This window comes from Conger conger, chromosome 3 (genome assembly GCF_963514075.1).
Source record: "Conger conger chromosome 3, fConCon1.1, whole genome shotgun sequence".
Lineage (NCBI taxonomy): Eukaryota > Metazoa > Chordata > Actinopteri > Anguilliformes > Congridae > Conger > Conger conger.
The window spans coordinates 63,230,198-63,254,420 of NC_083762.1; the positions used below are offsets into that span (position 1 = coordinate 63,230,198).

Below are 24,223 nucleotides of genomic sequence, written 5' to 3' on the forward strand. Positions count from 1 at the left end.
CATTCAATGGTCAATGTCTCTTAGATCACATTTATTCCCCATTCTGACATTTGGTCTGAACAACAGATGAACCTCTTGACCATGTCTGCATGCTTTTATGCATTTAGTTTCTGTCACATGATTGGCTGATTAAATATTAGTATTAACAAGCTGGTGTGCAGGTCACCTTAATAAATTGCTCACTGAGTGTATATTGTTTCTTATGCACCTTAATGACACTTCATTAAAGTGTTCAGCTACGAAATTGAAGGACAGAAGTGCTCATTTCTAGGTGCATATCTTTGGTGAAGCCTGCTGAAAGTAAAAAGTCACAGTCAGTCAAACGTAGGATTGGGCATGTGCTTTATGACTGGATGACTCAGAACACAGTCCCATGATCCTCCAGCACACTGCTGGTATGGCGGATGCTCAAACTGCACACACAAGCCCCTTGCACAAGGCCAGATGTCAAAAAACAGACCGCAGTGTCCTGGGATGAGATAGGGATTTTGCCCTGTGCACTTTACCCCTAAAGAGGTTTAAGCTTCTATTCCAGGAAACGGTCTTCTGAGCACAGGGAAGACTGTGGAGAGCCCAGGCGGGCGGAGTTATCTTCCTGGCCGATGAAGATGTAAACAGGAGGAGAAAAGAAATTCCTTGAATTCTCCCACTCTAAATTTGTCCCACTCCCAACTACATCATTAAGAGCCGAGGAACCAGACTGCTTAACCTCAATCTTATCGTGTTGACACATTTACAGTATTCGCAGTGTAGGTGACTGAACATCGAATCTAAAACCAATGGCAAAAAAAACCAGACAAAAACTAGACCAAACTTGTGGTGGAAGTTCTTATGAACCATTTCTGTGAGGTTTGATGGATGTGCTGCCGCTCAATATGAAGTGCTACACGGTGCTCGTGCTGTAAGCATAAACTGTTGGACCGGCCCTGCATATTCCCCGCAGAGGGGGCCGTGGGAACGGTTTCACATCAACACGCAGAGGAATAAGTCAACCTCAAAATAAAACGTGCTTGGAAAACCGTGTGGCACAGGTTTTTGGTCCATGCCGTTAGGGGGGGTGGGGGCTGCATGACTGAGGGATGCGTCAATCTTATGAGCCCCGCCGCCAGAAATGTGGAGGGAAAAACATGCACCCTCGTCATCAACAATAACATTACAAAACATGTCATACTGTACATCCAGCTGTCTATTGATAATATGTCAATCCCTTAGCAAGTCACTCTGGATATGGCTTTCTGTTAAGAATGCATAATAATGTAAAAATGAGATAGGTATTTCTGCTAAATGTACAGTTTTCCTCTGTTGGACATGTAGGTCATCTCCCGGCTATTCTAATGGTCAGTAATCCACTTCCACATGGAAAATATTTTGAAAGATCAAAGGACTCTGAGCACCTGCAGGTACAGAGAAAGTAGATCGAACAGAGGCCAAGGTGGCTCTTTAAACCCATGGCTACGAATAAGAAAGATTCTCACTGGAGTTAGTTTGGATACCGCGAGGATGAGACGAATGTCGGCAAGCTAACTCTGTGAGCTAACACTGCGAGTGTACACCGCTGGCTCACACACCCGGTCCTAAGTGCAATCAAAATGCAGTCTCCTGTTCTCAATAAACCCAAAGCTACATGTAAGCACTGTGCTCTCTCTCCATTCCTGCCTGCCAAGAGGCAGCTCTCCTTCAACATAAAAGCTGGCCACACTGCTTGCCACCGAATTCAGACTATAAAAGGAAGAGGGAAACAGAGTGGTAGAGTGGGTAGAGAGAGAAAAAATGCGGAGACACCATAACCAGGCCATTACTCAATCATTCCAGACACTTTTTAAACTGGGGTAAGTTCATAACTGACTACATTATATTTTGTGCAGGAAAAAAAAACTAAATCGTTATATACATTCCTTTCCTTCTAAAAACAAAGTTCATTCAGTTCACTCCCATTGCAAATTAATATACTTGTGACTTTCTATTGAGAAAAAAAAACATATCCGCTAAAATATTATTAAAAGGGAAATTGCCTTGGTGAACAAAGAGCTCAGTGGCTAAACTTGCTATGCAGCTGGGAGAAGGAAAGAGGGAAACAAACTCCACTGTAACGCATACAGGAATACAATAGGCAAAGGCAATGGGGGAAAGGCATATTGTGCTTGTATATGAACAGAGTCACACTGACCTAAGCCTTCCTTTTCTTGTTTCCAGAATGCAGCTGGGTTGACAATTATCCATAGCAAGCTGCCCCTCTGATTTTGAGGAGTAAGAGGTGGCAGTCTTCAGTGAGACCTCAAATGCCTTTTCTTCCAGGCTGTGGTATGGGGGCTGATAACATCTCATCTAGGTGCAATGTTGTCATCACTTTGGATGACAATGAGGCATGAAAACAGCCATTATCTCTGAAATAACGAAGCTCCACACACCACACTCCCAACTCTAAAGAACTGCACCACCTCCAAGCTTCAACCATAAAGTTTCATTTTTAGCTTCTAGCTCCCCTGTGGTTCTGAGGCCTCAGAATACAGCCAACCATTATCATCATCAACATTGTGAAGCAGAGACTCTAAATGAGATTCAACAGAGGACAGTGGGAGATTCATTATTTGGACCCAGAGCAGAAGAGAGCTCAGGAGAGCCAGGCAGTACCAAGCTCAGACTAACTCTGTACCATGGTCCACTCAGACAGGCCCATGACCAAGGGCATAAACAAAATCAAAGGCCAGCCCATGTAAATTACATCTATCTGCCACACTGAGGTGCTGCGAATCTGATTGGACCATCCCCGTCCTGTTGCCAATCCCAACAAACGTGCGTGGGAAGTTTTCAATAGAAGCCAGCTTCTGAGAACCCTGTGGGGAGATTACATTACATTACATTACATTATTGGCATTTTGACAGACGCTCTTATCCAGAGCGACGTACAGTTGATTAGACTAAGCAGGAGACAATCCTCCCCTGGAGCAATGCAGGGTTAAGGGCCTTGCTCAAGGGCCCAACGGCTGTGCGGATCTTATTGTGGCTACATTGGGATTAGAACCACCGACCTTGCGTCTCCCGGTCATTTACCTTAACCACTACGCTACAGGCCGCCCCAGATTGGAAACTAAACTAGCTAATGCAGGAACAGAACGGCTGTTCAGTAGGGGGCCTCCAGAAATCATCCTACAATTCCTTGGTTATAGGTATGCACTTTGGACTTTGTTGTACGTCGCTCTGGATAAGAGCATCTGCCAAATGCCATTAATGTAATGTAATGTTATGTACAAGCATTGGAAATATACCCTGACATCGTTGCTGCAGTTATTATTTAAGTCAGGAAATGGAAAAGGGGTTTCACCTGAGTATGCATGTCTAACTTACCAAAAAAATTGACAAATGCTACATTATAAATGCTTCTACCATGTTTTTGACAGGTCAAAGAATAAGGCCACTGATCCTCCATTCTTTCCGTTGTGATCTCTGGCCTTTTCTAACACAGAAAAAACAATTTCAACATTTTTACACATTAACGTGGCCAAGGGCTGAAAATAAAACTGTAGCCATAAGGGGAGAAGGAAGTGGTGGGGTGGGGGGGGTTGGGTGGGAGTCATGAAATGACTCTACACCAAATTTGGCTAGTCTCCACCTCCTGGCCTATTTTCGCACAAAGAGCACTGATTAAAGTATTCAGCATTGTTTCACGGGGATGTTTGTCTGACAGACAGATGTTTAAATCCTCTGGCTGAAAAGAAAGAGAGAGAGAGATGGGTGGGGAAAAATAGAGATATAAATCTTTGTATATACTGATATTAATCTTCCTTATGATACCAGTCCATGACACACTCTTTAAGTTTCACCTGTTTCTCATCCCCCCCTCCACGACACAGGGTTGACAGACAGGCTCCTGCTCTAAGGTCCGCTGAAGTAGCATGATCCTAGGGAAATGACCCGGAGCCTGGCTATTCCCAGCACCCCCAAGGGGCTTTTTTTGCGCTCGACTTATAATGACATTTTTGCAGATTACTGCGATTTGCACAAACTCCTCCGGCTGTTTCTCACAAGCGACAACATTCCCTGTGGACCTTGACCCGATTTACTGCACCCACCCTCATGGAGAAGGGGGGGGGGGGCATGGAGGTGGGAGTGGGGTCACACTACAGAAAGTTTCCTTACTTCTACGTCTTGAGACCGGGTAGATTGTCTCACCATTCAAGAGGATTGGGGATGAGAGATAGATCCCTTGTTCTGCAAGGATTCATATATTACTTCCGAAAAAATGAAGCCTTATCAGTGTTTTTCTATATTATGTTTTCAGATTTTTGGATGGTCTGATATTATTTATGATAAATTATTGACTGCTAAAAGCAAGCAATTAAATACACATAGCTACCAATTTATTTCAGTCCTACAGTATGGCAGTGAGGATTGACCAGGTACAGTCCAGAGTAGCCCTGAATGCATAAAACCACAATCAGTTCAAATTGAAATTCATGTTCCTGACGTTCCTATTCTTTTTTTTTTTTGGTCACTGAACTTTCTGAACTGTCACTGAGGAAATAATAAGGCGAAACTAAAAAACCAGGCCTTTCCAGAAGACTTCATTTTATGGAAAGTACCACAGGACAACAATGCTAAACTAAACGGGGCAGGCGTTGTTTCCATTGGGCTGGCTTCCTGCTTCAAGTGGAGACGTGTGAATGTGTGAGTTTGGGGTGTGCAGGCTGCTGTTTTCCACATTAGGCCTCTCACTTGGAGCATGGGGGACATTTGCACGGCCTTGGAAACCTTAAATTAGCACTACATACGTACGTACGGGCAAACTTATTTGCTATAGCATAGCCCCAGAAATGTTACTTAGCACAGTAGGGTACTAGAGGTGTCCATGAAGTTCTAACTAAAAACTAGATGCTACTGGAGATCTTTCCTTGTATGACATGGCCCTTAAGTTCTAAGTTAAAACATGGTACTAGTGCATGGTACTTACATAGTACTGCATGGTCCACATTTTGAACTTTCTCAACCTTTGAAATCACATTTATCACCTAATTATTCGTATGGACCTCGGAACTTCGCCCCTTTGGGCAAAAATAATCTACCCCAAATGGGATGGCCCATTTCTGCATGGTAACAGAACTGACTTCCCATGTGAGAAAATGCCTCACTAATTCAGAAAGCCTCCACACATGGATTCTTCATCTGATCTCTATTCCATTTCCCATCTCCGAAATCAGTGAGCACAATAGGGCCTTCCCCCAATTGTTGTGCCTTTCTTGCCAGAGGTTTGGCAAGGATGAAGCGGCTGTTTCCTGCTGCCGGGGGAGGGGACCTTATCACCGGCAGACATCTTTACTCAGCCACCAACTCTCAAGGTGGGGAGGGTGCATGGAGGGGGTGGGGTGGGGGGGGAGTTAAGGGGTGCTCTCACGTGCAGGACTGTTGCCAGGCACACACCTTTGCCCTCCTAAAATCATGGTGAACCACTGTTACACCCTTCATACTCATGGCCCACAGAATCTCAGCAGGCCATTTCCGCCCATAAACACACTTTTTTTTATTGGAGGTTTTTTTTAAATAAAGCTTTTCTGGTATGCTTTTTCAGTAGATAAACATCAAGGGCCCTTTCTCATGAGTGTTCTCTCTTTCATGATCTCTGACTTGCATTTCTCTTCCTTTTTTAATTCCCTTTGATTTAAGCATAATGAATGCCTAATGCCTTCAGGGGAAAGAATGGTAAAAGCATATATCAGAGCTCTGTACAGTTGCGCTTTGTTTGGTTAAAGCTATACTTCTGTAAACACTCTGCAACGCCCACATACCCCAATAGATTGAAGGCCACATTTGTTTATGTATGCCTTTTTGTGACAAAACGCTTTTTGTAACATATTCCCAAAACAGGACCCCAGAAGGCATTTGTGTCCTGTCGACATAAAACTCCCTCAAGCCATACCCCATTCACTCTACCCCCACCTGCCCCTTATCCATACTCCATTCCCTCTATCCATACCCTATTTTCCCTATCCAGTTCCTCTAACGTACACTATTCCCCCGGTCCATACCCCATTCCTCAAAGTCCTGAGTAAGTAGTGGACCTCTTCCATTGTCTATGGAATCCATGTCTTCAGCTAGTATGTGGAATCAATTACAAAACTATGAGTGACGGCAAACACCAAGAGCGAAACTCGAGTGGTTTGCACAGCCCATTAACGTGCTGAAACAACATTAGCGCACGCCACCGCATCGCACGCCATTCTCAAGCGCTGTGTTCCAATGCAACGGCAGGCACAGGACGAAGTCCTGCAGAGTATTACTTGCCGTGTCTGTGCATTATAACGGTGGCTAAATTCAACTGTGCGTGCTGAAAGCAGGCACTGTTAGGAAATTATACGGATGAACGATGACTCCATTGAATCATGGAATCAAACAAGAAAACATAGGAATAATGGAAAATTTGGAATTCTTGCATTTAGAACTCCAGGGACTTCTGAAGGACATACAAACCTTTTATGGTGAAGAACATCCATTCAGGTCACCCAGGGCATTTAGCCTTTTTTGTCTAGAGTATCTAGCACTATGCATGAACACCCCAAGGGTGTCTGATTCAATTACATCCTTATATCAGTGTGAAAGTTGAACATAATAAATAATTAATTAATGTCAACGAAACAGGTTAGAAGACCCTGTTCTTTGAAATGATGGTGCAGAAATAAATTCTGAAAGATAATGTGGCTGGAGTCATGGCTTTGGAGAAGGATTCAGTTGCTGTTTGAAATAGCCTAACTTTGACAGGATAAGGGCCTGCTCAGGTCCTTCCAAGGAAAACGTGGTTTCATTCTCATTTGTCATATTGACACTTTGGCAGAAGCCCTTGGTGTCACTATACAATGCAGAAGGAATGATTTGGTGTCACTTTTGGATGCCCTACAATAGACTACAATAGAAATCCTCATCTAGAAGCCAAGGGTATATCGATATAAAGAGTAAATGGGAACAGTCTATCATGCAAGATCTTAACATAACCACAATTACAAAAACTAAAAAGACATTAAACCCTTTGTTTCTATTGAAGTCTATGGAAGATACAATGGTGCCAAAGAACTACTTCTGTGACATATAGTGATGGCAAGGGTTTCTGCCTAGGCATCAATTTAGGATGAGTTAAGAGACCAGGTTGTTCTGAGGAAGGTCTTGCTTCTCGACAACCTTTTAAAAAATTATCTGAATTTGGATTGGATAGTTGTATCCAGAGGATCATCCTTGAATGTTACTACTTACTACTGCCCCCCTCTTTGCCTGATTCAATCTGTGCTTCATCTGAACTTCTACTTCTACTTCTGAGGAGTACATTCAAAGTGCAGCTGGGACAGGTAGACTGCAGACACCCAATCACCAAAGGCATGATGGCCTAATAACACAAAGGTAATTGCACTTACTAAAATTTCTCCCTGGATGACCCAGCTGAGTCCTGACTCCAGGGCTTTCAGTCACAGTGGCTTCTGCCATAGTTGGAATTGGATACCAGACAAAGAATGGGGTCCATCCACAAATTTTCATCTAATGTCTTAGCAGGATCCAGACATCCAAAAATATGTCAATTTCAGTAACAATAAGAGAATGTTATGTACAGTACTGTGCAGAAGTTTTAGGCACCTGTATATCCTGCAGTTCTATAAGACAACAGCAGGGAGGTTGTTCCAAGCATGTTGGAGAACTTGTCACAGTTCTTCTGCAGACTTTTGTTGGCTTCTTGCTTCTGATCTCAGACAGCCTTGATCAAGTTTTTATGTAAAAAGTAGTCAATTGCTTACAGTAATATGTTACTTTAAAAAAAAATTCTATACAAAAATGTCACTGTAAAATTTACTATTTTGGAAAATAAATATTTGGAAATCTCAAATGTGTTCTTTTATACTAACACACACACAAAAATAAACATATATATAACAAAGTCTAGGGTGCCTAAGACTTCTGCACAGTACTGTAAATCTAACAGTACAGGTTGACATTCTTACAGAACCCTTTTGATAATTTCAGTGATCTCAAAATTGACTTGGGACTCCAAGGTTTAAGGTACTAGAAGCATAAAACATATTGCTTAACCTTTCCAGTCCCGAGACCAGTATGAAGTGGCTCTGCACAAATCCCAAAGGGTTTTGGCTTTGGTTGAGAAAATTAAGACAGTTGTGAAAATTTAGGATGGTTTTAATAGGGGCTCAAAACAGTATAGCAGTTGTTTTGATAAGGTTGAAAAGGAATACGGTCGAGAGTGCCATATGTTACTCTTGAGATGTTTCAGTAGTTATGGATGAGTGCCTCTTGGGAGTGACTCTTGGGACCGAAAGGGTTAAACCAAACACTCAGTGTAATAGACAAAGTGGCATTAAAGTTGCATTGAACATTTTTGTTTCTACTTGTAGTGGTCTTTTGGACCTGGTGGTTTAGAGGTCTGCGTAAGCACAATACACAGAGGACTTCAGTAATGTCACAAGCTTTTCATCAGGGCCTTGAAAAAATCTGATAAAAAACCAAACAAAGAACCCTTTTCCCCCTCACAAACTGGGTTTCTGCTCACTTGCACACAGCATATTCATATACTGTTTTTAGAACCGATCAAGTCTGAAAGAACTACAGTATTTAAATGTGGCAGTTTCAAAAACTCTCACATTCTCACTCCAGGCAAATCATCCTGCAATATTTGTAATAACACTTTTTAATGTTTATTTCTAAAAAGAAATGTAAGCATAAGAATGCATTAAAGTGATATGCAAATTGTAAATAAAAATGTAAAAAATTAAAAGTGCCTCATTGTAATGAATTTTAATTGTATTTAAGTTAATCTGTTTGAGTTTTTGTTGGATTTGTCAATTTTTTTCTAGACATTTCCCCTCCTATTGCTTTGATTCTAGAGTTCATTCAGGTTGCCCATAATGAGTTTCCTATTTCCATCCACAGAATAGAAAACATAGTTTCCTGTTACTGTAGGAAAGAGGAAGATAACTGCGAGTGAATGTTCCATCACTATTATAGAAGGTGGGCATAGTTCACAGCACTGAGAAAAAACATTGCTGTACCTTTGCTCTGAACTCTAGTGGGCGTCATTTGAACTTTTTAGTGATTTGCCTAATCACCAGTAATAATCAAAGAACCAATCATAAAGTAGAAGGCTAGTGTTAGAAATCCATCACTACTGGAAATTATTGGCTTTGGATCTGTTCTTTATTTTCAATAGATAAGTTTACATCTTGATAAAATCTGGCCCGATATACAGAATAATAACCTTTGTCTTTACTGTAGGTGTTAGTTATCTCTTTTCAGTGGACCTCAACACTCTGGGCACAACGTGTTCAGCATTTACAAAAACATATTTCTGAAGAAGTGTACCAACTGTTGTCTGTGGAATCCCTACACTATCTGGCTGTGATCTGTGGAACTCTAAAACCGTCCGGAATAAGAAACTGAATCTGAGATTTCCATGGAAAGCAAGATAACGCCGAAGAATATCAGTCTTTGACTACTTTCCAACTATCATCCAGATTCCAAACGAAGAACGTGGCGTACACTCGGTACAGAGAAGAAGAACCGATCTTGAGCCAATCTTGCCCAAATTAACTTTTTACTTTAAAATCATTGTGCACTTCCTTTAACGACTTTAATGATGGCCTGGGGAATTGAGTTAGCCCCATCATGCTCTGTCTGAAAAAACATGACACACAAAATATCAACTCTGTACCACCTCAGTGCATCCAATGCTGAGGAATGCTTTTCATATTCCCTTCCTTTGCCACTGAACACTCAAGCTGATCCCAAAGAAGGAAGACTGAACTCTGTTATGAGTTAATGAAAAAGACAAAACCCACTACCGCTATTCTTACTATTCTTCAACAGCTTTTCTACACGCCATCTGATACCAGTAAACTTAAACAAAGCCAAAAAAAGGCCACACTTAAAAAGTGTTTTACAACCCCAAACATTTCTACATACAGTATAACAAATCATATACTGTACAACAATACCAGACTGTAATATGTATATGTAATATGTATTTGAATCCAATATAGCCTACAAAAAAATGGTACTTGTCTATCCTATTAAACCAATTGAACAAATTAAAGGGAAATATCTGTAATCAAACAAATAAACAAACAAATAAATAAATAAATAATTAAATAAATAAAATCCCTAGGAATTTTATTTGGTGCCCAGTTAGTCCAATTGCTACTGAGCCACGCTACCATACACTCTGGCACTACTGCGTTACACATGCCACGCCCACTTTTCAAAGTAAACTTTGCAGCCAGACAGAGGTTTACATATAAAACAATTGTTATATGTATGCACTAAAATAACTTTCACATCTTATACTGACTCCTTAATATATGTGAGCGCCGGTAATTTGGCAACATGTCATGATCTCAGTAAAACGAAACATGATGCTGAAAACAATCAGGTAAAAATCTAGTTAAAAATGGATAAAGTAACTTACGGCTTGTACTTCGGACGTCAGAAGAACGAAGATTATTAGACACAGAGTTGTCAGCGTGTTAAGCGAAAACCTTAAAAAGAACAGTAGTTTTTAATACTTGCTCTGAAAGAATGAATTGTACAGATTCGCACAATCACACAAAAGTCTGCTAACTAATTTACCTTAAACGTTGAAGTTCTATCCTGCGTCGAACCTGCATGGCCCCGTCCATTCGTACTTCAGATTTCATTCCCGTATCTGCTTGTTCATCCAGCGCGGTCTCGTTGCTAATACATACTTACCTATATAAGACATTTCATACGTACTGTTAAAAACACTCTTATGTACAACAAGCCAATAGCGAAGTAAACCCCTAAGATTCAGTGAAATTAAACATAATGACAAAATATACATTTTAAATCCACAGTGCTGTTCATGAAAAGCTGCATGATGTCTGAATTGATTCAACTTAAGCATCTTACTTATTCCTTATGCGTAACCTATTATGTTCCAGTAAGGTGCCTAATAAAAAGTTTTTAAAGTTTTGTGGTTCGCGTATGATGCATATGTTTTAAGCTTAGATCAATGAACTAAAACAAGAAACACTTACATCACATGCACGCTCTCTGCTATCTTGATTTCAGGTGAATTGCTACCGTTTCGACTGATCTTTTACGCGCTGTTTGATCAGATTCAAGGTAGTTCTCCAACCCGAATTGAAGTCTCCACTGAAAAATCACAACATTTACGACAAAACAAGCTCAAAGGCGAGGAAGAAGTTGTCCAGCAACACACAAGAATTGCAAGTGCCTTTTTGTTAGATAGGGTTTGTGTCCGTATACAGAATGAGGGTGGTCATGGATAATGCGTGCTAACAGGGGGTGTGGTGGAAACCACAAGAAGAAGTTACTTTGGGCAGAATCACACAACGCTGCAGAGAAAGCAAAGATGCAGTCAAACGCAGGTTACAAGCTCTGAGCAAACAAATATATTGATAGTTCAGAAGAGAAGAAGCGGTCAACAGTGTCCTTGCTGGACATACGCGCACTCCTAAATAGTTTTCACCGAGCTCCAGCACGATGCTGTTGAAGAGCTGCGCCTTGTTTCTAGCCATCATCTACTCTAGTGTGGAGTGGACAAGGGCTGATGTGAGTACCTCTTTCAGTATTTGCTCTTCTTTTGATAACATATTTGTTTTGCGTTTTTGTTATATTCACACGAAGTTATTTTGTGGAAGGCACATATTTATGAAAAACTGAGAATTGATTGAGGAATGTAGTTACATGCAACACGTGTAGACTACAGGATTTCATTTAGTAAAATAAAATGTCCCCGGCTGTTGCGGCAGAATTTGTTGCTTTGACCTATATTTAAACCTAAGAGATGTGCACATACAAATTTATACAAAGTTATTGTTCCCAAGCTTTCCTCGGGGGTTGACAATGTTTGACTGCTGGGATGGTAATTCAGTGACCAACTCATGGCACAGAATAAGTTAAAATATTAGATATAGGTAAAAATAAGTTTAACCTTTTTAAAGGTAAACTATATTTATACATTTGGGAAGTCCTTTTAAAGGTTGGAAATCGATTAGGCTACTTTAACCAAACTAAATCTATTGCTATACCACTTATCTTAAATCAACTAATTAATTACAGTAACAACCGTTAATCTCTTTCTTGTGAGCTAGGAGGGGAAGCATTCAGTGAGTGTTGCTGTGTCTTAGTTGACATTCAATTAGATTAGACTTCATTGTCCACTTCTCAAGAAGTTTGTCTCACAAAAAAATATTACATAAATATGATATAACTATAAGAAAATGTATCACATGTGTGGAATGTGCTTGGTAAGAGAAGTAACAGTGGTTACAACAATGGTTATTTAGCAGTACTCTGTGAGAGTCATGTTAAAGGTATTATTGGGGGATATCCTGGAGTTGATCAGCTATTGTCATTGAATGTGCAGACAGGCGCCAGCAGAAAGCAAGAAATATCTTCAGCAGATTTCAATATGACCCATGGTCAGCTGTGAAATGTTTCTGAGATTGCCATCAATCTTGGATTGGCGTAGCAATCAAGTCGGGTCTTTTCCTACTGTTCTGGAATCGGCGTGGTGTTAGTAAACCTGTGCACCTGCTGGAGCTTCCTCTGCAACCCCTGCCACTGGCCACCACAATTAAAAGTGAGGTGTAGGGGTTCTGTCCTATGGGAATCTGTGTTGTGTATCTGTCTACAACCCCACTAGTATAACAGGCCGTTTATTATCCATATGCTGCATGTCCTTAAAACAAAGCAGGGATACATAATTCCCTCCCCCTGTAGAACAACCCCTGGAATGTTTGGGACTTTCATCCCCGAATAAAGATACCAAATTCTCCTTTCACTTCCTGAATCCCAGATCCTTTCTTGAATTGTGATTACGAGTTCCACTTCTTTGAGAGTGGCTATGATGATCAATGGGAGGCCTGCACTGCTGCCCCCTGGGGAGAAATCATAACAGTCACAAACACAGACAATTATGTTCCCTGATGAGACAGATTAGATTCTATGGCTCAAGGCTTCAGCAGAATGTCTTTGGCCGGGTAATTTGTCTGTTATGCCAGGAAACCTTTTTCTTTGCTGGATGACAACTGACATTCTCCTACTAAGCTACCTGCCCCCACCCCCATCCCGCACCCACAGTCCTCCAGCAATCCTCCACCATCCCTCCGCAGTTAGAAGCATGCCACAAAGCTGGATGGCCAGATATTTAACATTGTACACAAATGAGGGGAATTGCGTTCTCACAGGGTGTGGCAACCGATACAGCGGCCTTCAGGAGAACAGAGGAGTGCCATTGTATTGCAATTAAAATGTCATTCTTCTTAAATAGAAGTATTTTAAGTATACTATGTAAGTAAATGTAACTATTTTTTTATGGTTTTGTGGTCAGAGTCCCTGTCCCAGTCAGCACCTGGAGGTTGTGGGTTCAAGCACCTGTTAAGAAGCACTGTTTTCATGACCTCCCTCCATGGTGCTTGGTGTCATGGATCATGGATTGAGGGTAGCAGCCCTTTGATGGTTTTAGCAATGATCCTGGAAGGGAGTACCGGTGGTGCCAAGTTCATTCGTGGGGCAGAAATGATGATTAAGCTCTTAACATTTGTGCCATCAGTTCTTGAGCATAGTGGTGTCAGATCGAGCAGGCATCTAAACCTCTGTACACCAGGAACTAAGGTGTTCTCTCTGCTTCCCTCTGAATATCGGCCACCATTCTGCGATTGCTGCTCCAGAGGAGTTGAAGCTGAAAGCCTGTATGGTACCTGTGCTTCTGATTCAGTCTCACAGAAACCCTTCTGCTTCATGTGTGTTCATATATGAATGTGCTGAGTGTTGTTGGCCTATTTCTTGCTTACTTTACTGGATCATTTGTGTTTCGTGGAAGATTTAGATGTTAGATTGTGGCACATTTCTCATGTCATAATTGGTACATGAGGCATGCTTGTTGTGAAGTTTTTCTTAGATATAGACCTCAGGGCACATATGAAAATAGGAACTCTCGTGCTCTATGATTTATCAGTCTGAGGAGTCTCGGAGGGAACTTAAATTTCAGCAACAGATGTTAGCGCTGTTTGACACCTGACTGGATCACACTGAGTTCTTTTCCCTCCAAAAATAGTAACTGAAGACAAAGGCAAACATGAACCGTGCAAATCCACTATGAAAGCCCAGCGAAACAACCGACAGAGACTGGAATAACTTGAAGTTGTTATTGCATGAACACAACAACTTCACTCTATTTTGCATCACGAGTAAGGTTTTGACCTCCTCAACCATCGTCAGGACTTTCTCCTCCCTACCAAATTTTCAGTGCCCGAGTTTAGGTTTTATTCACCTCCTAATACAGTCCAGTGAAATTACCTACATAACCTATAACATAAATATTTTTTGCATACATTGTAGTTCTGCAACAACATTCAGCAGGAAATTTGTAAATGTAAAAAACATGCTGTTATTAATCTGTATGGATGCAGTATAGGGCAGGTGGCCAACGATGACAAACTCAGATTCGGCCAGTAATCTGACTTAAGTATGGGGATGAGGTAAACCTGAAGCAATCAAATGCATCAGGGGACTGAATTCTCAGATAACAGTGTGTGTAGTATTCCAGCAGTTGATTGGCAAATTTGTTGCCAAAGAGACAAAAGGTAAAGACTGTGATATCACTGCAGAGGACTTCCACTTTACCCTGATGTAATTAGTGGCTGTGTTTTCAAATCATTCGGAACATCTGTCAGGCATGTAACACAGTAGCCAGAAAACAACTGTATCTCTGAAAGGCCTCACTCACGTGGCAATGAAAGAGAAAACAAACATGACCCTGGCAGGTAAAGTCAAGCGAGGCGGATGACCTCACCAGCACAGCTGCAAATGCCTTGCTATCAGGCACTAAACTTCTGAAACCTGAGATGGACATCTGCTATGCAGAAACATTGGCTTTTTCTTACCAGTCAAATAAACGTGTGTGATTTGTTTTGGTTTCTCTCATTAACCACTCTTAAAATTCCACTTTCGTCATGGGATTGGTAGGTAGTATCCATAATTAATGGAATTGCAAATGGGAGGGTGTAATTATTTTAACCTACAAAGCTCCCATTCTTGCTGTATCCAAGGATGTCTACCCATTGTGGTTTGAACTGAGTTACCTGTATTACCTGTTACAGTATTCTCAAGGTTTGTTCACTCGATGAAAAAAATATATATGTCACCATTGGCCTCTCCTTGACTTTTCTCTGGGGTAACTTTGTGCACTTTGTGTGCCTCCTCATAGTTCCTGACCGCTGCAGACCTAAAGCCCTGTCTGTGATGTCCTCAGCGATAGTATCACTGGCCTGTCAGGATTCCTCCGCTGTCCGGTTTGATCTCATATCACAGATAATTTCTGCCCCAGGGCCCCCCGGTGGTAGGGTAGATAGGGTTGCCACCCGTTACGGTATTCATCCATCCAGCCCCTCTTTCAGCCTCTATGTCTGGGGTCACATTCTAGAGCCCAAAAATTCCTGGTTCAAATTTCAAACAAATCCAGACTGAAAAATGAAGGGTCGTAAAGATTTCTGTCATCATATTTAAAATTGATTGCGCATTAATGTTCTTTTTTTAATTGAAAAATGCCAGCTGGGTAACCTCAAGTAATATCGGTAGTCATGAGACTATTAATGTGTTTATTATTCTCATTATTAATTACTCAAAGCATGTATCTCTCGTGTGCTTTTCCAAATGCTCTTTAACAATTTCCTTGACTTGAATTTATTTTCCTTCTTGTGATTAAAAATGTAGTCAGTCAGCAGTAGCATTGATACCAGATCATGAGGCCTATTCTTGCACTTGAACAGTATCTTTGTTAACAGGATGAGCCAACCAGAATTTTCATGTGCCTTACAGTGCTTCTCTAAGATCAGCTTTGCACCCCACGTCACTCACTTCCTCTTCTTGGTTGCCATACTCCTCCGAAGTTCAGTTTGACCTAGTTTTTGGACTAAATTAGATTCCCTCGCTCAAGCCGGGATCGCTGGTGGGAGACGGGACCTTACAACATCCTGACTGTTTACCGAAAGCAGAAAGCGCAGGATGTGCCTCCCAGCTCCAGTCCTACTCCGTCAAAACTGTTGGAATTGGACCACGCCATCCTGGGAAGGTTCTGTGGAATGCTGTCTCTAGACATTTAGACATCTGAATTGGCATCATTCCCCCCCAACGTGCCCTTTGCACCCTGTTAACTGTGGGGAAGGGGTGGGGGTGTCACGTTCCACCCTTTCCCTTGCCCCCAAACCATGACCTCCACCAACAAGCTGTATCAGATTCTGTCTTCAATTGATACAGTGCCCTGGATGGTTGGGTCGGGGGTTCCTCAGGACCACTTGATGACAGGTCTATGGTCAGGGACAGCATCAGCAACTCAACTGGGTAGGGTTCACCAGCTTGACCCAGAGGGGGAAAGGGAAGAGGGAGTTAATCCAGCATAAACGTGATTCATAGTGCCCTTGTCTGCCCACACACAGTATGACACTACAAGCTTAATTCACCTGAGGAGTGAGTGTTGTGTGTGTGGATAGTGGGGCTGCGTTCATGAGAGGGTAGTTATGCTCCTTTAGGCAGGTTAAAGATTTCTGTGGGATAGAATATTAGCCGCCGTTAAAGGTACAATAGGTAAGATTTTTGTGTTAAAACATCATTACAAGACGACTGTGTATCTCTTCCTATCATTGAAAAAGCCTCACTGACATGTTGACTCACCCTCTGCCTGTGTTTATAGTCCTTAAATTTGGGTTTCAAAATATGCAGTTGACGGGCCAGCACTGTACCAAAACATTGTATTGCTGTGCAATAATTCCAGCTCATTGGTTGAAAATTGGTTCTAAACGCCACAGCCAATGGCGTTTCAATGTCAGTGCATTCATAGAGAAGGGATGGTATAAACAGTGTTGTGGCTTGAGCGTATTTGTTGCTGAAATTCCACTCTTTGACCATTAGTTACCTATTGTACCTTTAACACCTCCTAACTCCAGTTTCCCTTGTGTCTCAATGGACGCTGGTGCCAGGGTGATATGCGTTACCGATTAATCGGTCTTAATCGGCCTACTCCGGTGTATGCTCCCAACTGCGGCCTCATAAATCAGCTGCTCACAGCTCACACCCTCAGTTGTAAACACAGTTCAACATTAGCACTGATCACAGGGCAGCCTGGATGATCCTTTCACTCACTTATCAGAAAGGATGCTCTTTTCCCCCACACAGCAGGGTGTGTGTCAGGGGTGGGTGGGGTTTTTGTTATTACACTGACTTTCTATGTACTAGACAGCGGATGTTTAGCTCAGTTCCATTTTGGAACCTTTTACTAAAACAGCTTGAAATGTTGTCATATGTTGCCATGGGGATGATAGAACACTAGACTTCCTGTGAGGCCCTTTTACTCTAAAGGGTGAAAAGAAAAACCATCCACTAACAATGGCCTTTCATTTAAAAGTATAAAACCATGTGAAATTTGACTACATTTCTAATGTGTTTCCTCTGGGGAGTTCTGCAGACTTTTGGGTTTTACCGCCTGTGGATACCCTGATCAAATTATTTCATGAAGTGCTACTTTATACTTTCTCTATGTGAAATTTATATTTTCACTCAGTGCATCTTATACTGGCATAACTGTGAAGATACAAGGTGCCAATTCCTTTGTGCTGCAGTCTTTCATTTTACAAAAACGTTTTCCTTCTAGTAAATTTTTAAACCCCTTCTTTTGTTATTTTTCTTGGCTGAATGTTCCATCCATCCATCCATCCATTATCTTAACCCGCTTATCCTGAACTGGGTCGCAGGGGGGCTGGAGCCACTCCCAGCATACATTTGGCGAAAGGCAGGAATACACCCTGGACAGGTCACCAGTCCATCACAGGGCACACACACCATTCACTCACACACTCATACCTATGGGCAATTTAGACTCTCCAATCAGCCTAACCTGCATGTCTTTGGACTGTGGGAGGAAACCGGAGTACCTGGAGGAAACCCACGCAGACACGGGGAGAACATGCAAACTCCGCACAGAGAGGCCCCGGCCGACGGGGATTCGAACCCAGGACCTCCTTGCTGTGAGGCGGGCTGAATAATTATTTATATTGTCCATTGGATTTTTAATGAACAGACTTTAAAATTCTCAATGTGAAAAAGAGCATTCTGCTGGGTTGACACTGTAATGGCTAACTTCTGTAATCCAGTGAAAGATCACGTGTTGTGAAACTTTACGGGAGACATCTTGTGCCAGATTATATTACAAAATAAACAGCTGGGCACAACCTGTACCCTGTGGAAGATTTATACAAAAATGTTCCTGATCTTTTTAAATCTTGCTATGTTTTATTTCATAGAGATCTATGGTTGAGCATAACTCAAACAAAACATAGCAATGGTTGCCAGCTGCACTCTTGGTCTGAAGATGACTCAGAACTTATTTATGATATTTAAAAAAAAATATATATAACCAGTTATCCTTTCATTATTATACTTAAATCATGCACTAACATAAACAACATTTGTACTTTTTTCCAGTTTCAAATATACAACTGAATCAAACTATGTCCTTTTTGTATGTCTGAGCAGTGTTGAGCCATACATGCTGGCACCCTGGGGTGGCAATATTGTGTGAGATACACACACCCAGTGGGGCACTGCTGCTGCACTGTACCACTGAGCAAGAGGCAGTCCCTTGAATACCAGCCAAATATTCAAATGACCAGCTCCCCATTTGCAAAAATACTTGTTGATTACCCCACTAGGGGGAGCACCCCCATTGTTATTTTTGTTATAGGATTTTATGTGCCCGATTCCTGAGCTGACAGATCTGTTCAGGCAGTGGCATGCTGGGAGTTGTGTTTTCGCAGCTGTGCTAGTGCTGAGGAACGTGTAGTAAATAATGCCCGGCTGATCCGGATCGTTAAAACGCGACCCATTGACAGCAAGACTACCCATGCTTACTCGCACACCTCCACTCGGATGCGGGGGGGATTGGGGGGAAAGTGGAACGGGTGTGGCATGGGAACGGGAATCGGTCAAAGAGCAGGGTGGGTGTGGTGGAGAGGGGTGGGGTGGGCCGGTCCACTGTGGAGAGGATGAGCTCACAGGTTCAGACTAAGAGCCAGTTGGTTTGAGATCTGGTAGGATCCCCAGAGAAGGAATGGAGAAGGCTACTGTTCAGAAGACTGCCCACTTGTTAACGCACTGTCAGAATGACTTTAAAATAGTTAATGGGCATGAAAGGCTTTGTGTATGTGTGGAATTGTGATATTTTTCCCAATCTCATATATCTGAATCATTAAGTTATTTTTCTTCTTTTAGGCAGAAATCCTCAGGCTGTTTTTACAGATTGCGGATCATTTGAGTATTAAAGACCCATTTCAAATCAAATTGAATTACTTGAGGTTTCCCAGCTGGCTTGTTTCAATACAAAAAACATAAATGGACAAGCAATTGTAAATCAGACCTTACCACCCAAAAACTGCTCATACGATAGCTTGTGAAAATGTCATGTCATGTCGTCAGAGTATGGGGAGGTTAGTTTATCAAAACGTGTTAAGAAAACAGTTTGATGAGTAGGAATAGAGTTAGTACGGTGTGGTATGGTATGTACCAAAAGGGTCAGCAGCATGGACTGCACTCTGTGTTTATTTTTATGCGTTTATCTTGATGCTACTGTATTTCCGAAAAACTTGGTGTCAACCTGCGGTTACACACCTAGATAAACACAAATAACAAACAAATAAGGCAAGATTCCAAAGGAAGATAGACAAAATTTTGTTAGAAATATGAAATGCTTCCTACATGATGTCTGTTCAACCGTCCAAGCTGATTCCAGCTGACATGGATATCTTACTTTAGGAGAAGAGGCTGTTGGATTATCTTATTGCACGGTGACATGCACTGTTCTGCCACTGTTCAGAGCGATTGCTGTATGCGTACTACCAGGAATTAGGAGCTAGGATAAACAAGAAGAAGCAATTGTGAAACATTTTTACACAGCACAATTCCATGCGCCGCTCATGTAGGGTTATTGTGAGATGAATATACGATCCGCTGGGCCTTGTTTAGTCTGTACAGGAGTACTGGTCCACATACGTCAGGACCAAATAGTGGCCTGTATCTTCTCTCACATCTCTGGCATGGAAGTACAGGTCCTCTCAACAGCATGTCTGTATTGCAGGGGCGTGTGGTGGGGGTATTAGCAGATAAACCAACGCAGACATGCATGGGAAAGAAGTCCGCGTTCCGTCCCATTGATAAAAATCGAGCACCGATGCCCAAAGCTAATCAGTATGTGTATAATTGCGAGTATAATTTTCTTCTGAGCACTCATGTGGGGGGTGGGGGAGATGAGGCATTGTGGTAGACGTTTTTCTCCAGACAAAAGAGAAGTTCGAAGCTTAAAGATCCCTCTCAGCTTTAATGTTCTGGAGGTAAATTGAAGTTGTTGAAGTAAGTTGAAACTGGACAAAATTCATAATTGAGCTGTTTGTTCCACAGGCATGATTAACTTTTTCCTGCTTTATCTCAGAGTCCATCACTGTCTGACAGTCTGTAATCAGATAGGAGAGTGGCTGGGCCTTTGGGACTCCCTCTTTCTCTCTCTCTTTCTCTCTCTCTCTCTCTCTCTCTGGGAGCGTGGGATGGGGATAAACGTTGCCCCTGTTATGGTGGCCGCTGTGGGTGTGGATTGAAAATGACACATTTCATGCAGTTTTAGAAACCCCTCCCCCCCCTCCCTGGCCTACTGCAGACATGGGCAGGTGGGCGGCTGCATTCCCACCCCCAAAAAACCCGAACAATTTCGTGTTTTTATTTCCCTTTCCCCTGACTCTCTGCCTTCCTCATTACAGTCCAGATGGTTGCCCATATTTGGAGCTTAGACTAACATTAATTCCCAAAGAAAAATGTTGTTTTGTTTATTTTATCAATTTTAAGGCCTGTGTCAACCCCTCCACCACACAACACTTACTGACTGAATTCCACATTCCATGTCTTCACACTGGAGAACAGAACCCAGTTTTTCCCATTACACTGCTGACATAGGCTGCCATGCTGACAAGTGCAGTATCAAAATCATTGGCTGGTGCAATGTTCCCCCAGACACTGTTTTGATTTGGTTTTTTTTATGGGCTTGTAACTGGCAGGCATTTATTTTTTGTGCCCGCTCTAGCATGAGCCTAACAATGGCGCAGGTTAAGGTATATCAACTCTCCCTAAATACAGTATCTGAAAGGTTAAGTTAATTATAGGCCTGCGACCACTCCGGAAAAGGTACTCATTTAAGGATCTACCCCTCCACCCAGTAGAACAAAATGAAGATTTTTTTTTAGGGGAAGAATACTGTATGAACATTTGGAAAAGATAAGCCGTTACCCTAGTCTCAGATTCAGTCACAATTCCTTTAAATGCTCTGACAAGTCATGGCAAACAATGCAACTGGCAGAGTAACATGCATTAGAAAGGACAGACCTAAGGGCGGCGGTAAGGCACAGTTCATAGGGCCCGTACAGTGGCTGGCTTTCAACCCCTATGAATCCCCTGTGTGGGTGGAGGGTTCAGTGTACTGTGAACCCCTTCCCAGGATGTAATCCCCACTGATGCTCCACTGGGAATTAAAGTTAAAAGTACATAAAGAGGATGTCCAGTCTCCTTTAAAAATAAAAATGGCCTAACCTCTAATAACTACCCAACACTATTCAGATTAATAAGTCTAATAACATTATTTGATATAAGTTTCAAATAATGTTTGAAACCATACCAAATGCATGCTGTACACTGCAGCGCATAACATTGCTTGGCTAATTTCATGGCTCAAATGGTTAGGGTCTAGCCACTTGGATATTTTCTGGCTAGGTTAGCACTTGACCAAATGAGTCAATTCTGACATTTACAGAATCTTGCCCAAACACGGCAGGATCACACCGCTAATTTGAAAGTAGAGACATTCTTTTTCTCCCAAGACAAACAAAAGGCTGGCCAAAGGCCGCATCAGGAATGTACAAAGCAAAATTTAGAGAGACGGTTTACGTCACTGCCCGACACGGTGACCTGAAGTGCCTTCCTGTCCCGCTAAGGAGATAAAGGAGGAAACTTCCTGTCGATAAAAAACTATCTCCGCCTATTTTTAGCTTGCACGGGGCGAGGTTCCTGACTGGAGTGGAGCTGCGCTGACAAATCAAAAGTAAAGTGCGCAACTCCTGAAGGAACACTGCAACCTTTAAATATCGAGCAAAGTAAAGGCTGTCCCTTTGATGGTGTGAATGTGTGTGTGTGTGTGTATGGGTGAGAGGTGGGGAAGTCCAGAAGAGGTTCAGATGATGATTTCCATGTTGATACTGATCATCCTCACACACCTGAGACAACCACATGCCAACTCCAGCGCTGTATTCTGTACTCACCAAATACCCTGCTTCCATTTTCACTATGTCCTCACTGAGACTTTTCAATGCTAAGAACGCAAAGCAGAGTATCTGCTGCCTATGGAAACTGTAAAATCTGAGCCTCTTGAGCCAGAATGGCGGTGAAGTTAGCCCTGTCCCTTCCTTACCGCCATGACCATGAAAGCAAAGGAAAAGCTGACTGTCTCTCAGAGGAGGCAGAAGGAGAAAGAACTGCCTTTTTTGTTTACTTTTGTTTTATATTGAAACTGAAATTAACAAACTGTACAAATATTTTGCCATTCACCTTGTAATGTTTATATTGCCTCTTAGTATAACCTGTGAACAACAAACTAGGCATATTTGCACATGCATGAAAATCTTCTAAGACCTTTCTTAAGAATGACAACAGGGTAGGACGCAAGACATCTGGTTAAGATTTCTGAAATCTGCTTCATCTAAACCAGCCTTATAGTGGATTTCTAATGTAGAATCCTTGTGAGACATGGCAGAAAAAGAGGTTTACATTTTTTTTCATCTTCCACATTTCATTCTTCTTCATTCTTTTATATGACATTCAGTGACTTCAGCAAAGTTGCTGCCCAGGTTACCATGATGCCAATGCAAGACGCCCAGGTACAACTGGTACCATTGCAATTGCTTCTTTTTAGTTATCAAAAACACGTTGAAGTGAAAATATATTCAAAAGTTGATTTGTTTGGGGGTGTCTCGGTGGCACAGCCTGTAGACCACTGACCGCATGCTCATTGCGAGCCGTGACGTCAGCGGTTCGAATCCGACCGTCTAACGTTTGTCGCATGTCTTTCCCTGTCTCGCTCCCATTCGTCCTGTCTCTCTATACTATACTGTCCAATAAGGCTGAAAAAATATCTTTAAAAAAAGTTGATTTGTTTTATTCTTATTGAATGTAACTTGAAGTACAGGTTTCAGCATAGTAGCACATGGTTCTTGAGATAAAGACCAGAGACTCATGTCCCCAACAGTGGACATAAATGAATTGCCGCCTCTTATGAGGTTAAGTTCAGCCATTGCGGAGAGAGCTCTCTTAAACTCTCCCTGCGGAGAGTAAGCATTCCAGTGGAGATAGCAGAGCCCTGTTCTCCTTCACTCCATTCCCTATTTGTTCAGGAGAAAGCGCAGGGGTCTTGAAAATTCCCTCGTTCCCTCGTTCTATTTTAAAAGCCACCGTCCCATCGGCGGCCTGGTTTTCATCAGGACCGTTTTGCGTTTCGGAAGCCAGAACTGCGTAGCTGGAAACCCCCTGGGCTCTGTACGGCGGAGCTGTTTTTCACATCCTCTCCGCTACCGTACTGAACATAGCGCTGCTCTTTAACCACTTAATTGGAAGGAATTTTCAGTCCCCTCTCCAACAGTCCCCAAGGGCTATGGTTCTACAAAACATGATTTTCTTGTTCACCTTTGATATTTTAACCTCAAATGCTTAGGGTTTGAACTGAGTCAGCCCGCCGACCACATGATTCGCAGAATTTGTTGGATTTGGGAATTCTTGGCACAAGTTAAGTAAACGTTAAGGAAAGAGTCGTGCTGGCAGACAAGTGCGCCCCCCATAGGCATACTGAAGCCATCTAGTCAGAACCTTGAAAGTAGCCTTTCACTCTGAAGAGGGACATCTTTAAAATAGCATCAGTCATTGGTCTAGACATAGCAGAACAATGTTAACAATCAACAAAAGCTAGCAGTGGGCTCTTATTATGAAGAAGCTGGAAGATTATCTACGCACACGCAATGAAAAGACTAAAGATTACATGCCTTAAATGGAAGAATCTCCTGCAAAAAGTGAACCAGAGAGCAACTGAATCCTTGTTTGATTTATGTGTTTATGTTTAAACTGG

At 42.1% G+C, this 24,223-nt stretch overlaps 2 protein-coding genes across 3 annotated transcripts in view; one reads left to right on the forward strand and one right to left on the reverse strand.

Annotated features, from left to right (window-relative positions):
• col4a2 (collagen, type IV, alpha 2) overlaps window positions 1–11,332 on the reverse strand; it is a 68,367-nt gene extending 57,035 nt beyond the window's left edge. For both annotated transcript variants that reach the window (XM_061233503.1, XM_061233502.1), the window contains exons 1-3: window positions 11,034–11,332; window positions 10,606–10,725; window positions 10,445–10,514 (exon numbers count right to left, since the gene is read on the reverse strand). In XM_061233503.1, the coding sequence (XP_061089487.1) occupies window positions 10,445–10,514; window positions 10,606–10,673 (138 nt within the window). In that variant the 5' untranslated portion in view covers window positions 10,674–10,725; window positions 11,034–11,332. The remainder of the gene's footprint in view (window positions 1–10,444; window positions 10,515–10,605; window positions 10,726–11,033) is intronic.
• A 2-nt stretch (window positions 11,333–11,334) lies between these two features.
• The window catches only part of col4a1 (collagen, type IV, alpha 1), a 51,937-nt gene continuing 39,048 nt past the window's right edge, over window positions 11,335–24,223 (forward strand). The window contains exon 1 of the mRNA XM_061233504.1: window positions 11,335–11,571. Within this exon, the coding sequence (XP_061089488.1) occupies window positions 11,503–11,571 (69 nt within the window). The 5' untranslated portion in view covers window positions 11,335–11,502. The remainder of the gene's footprint in view (window positions 11,572–24,223) is intronic.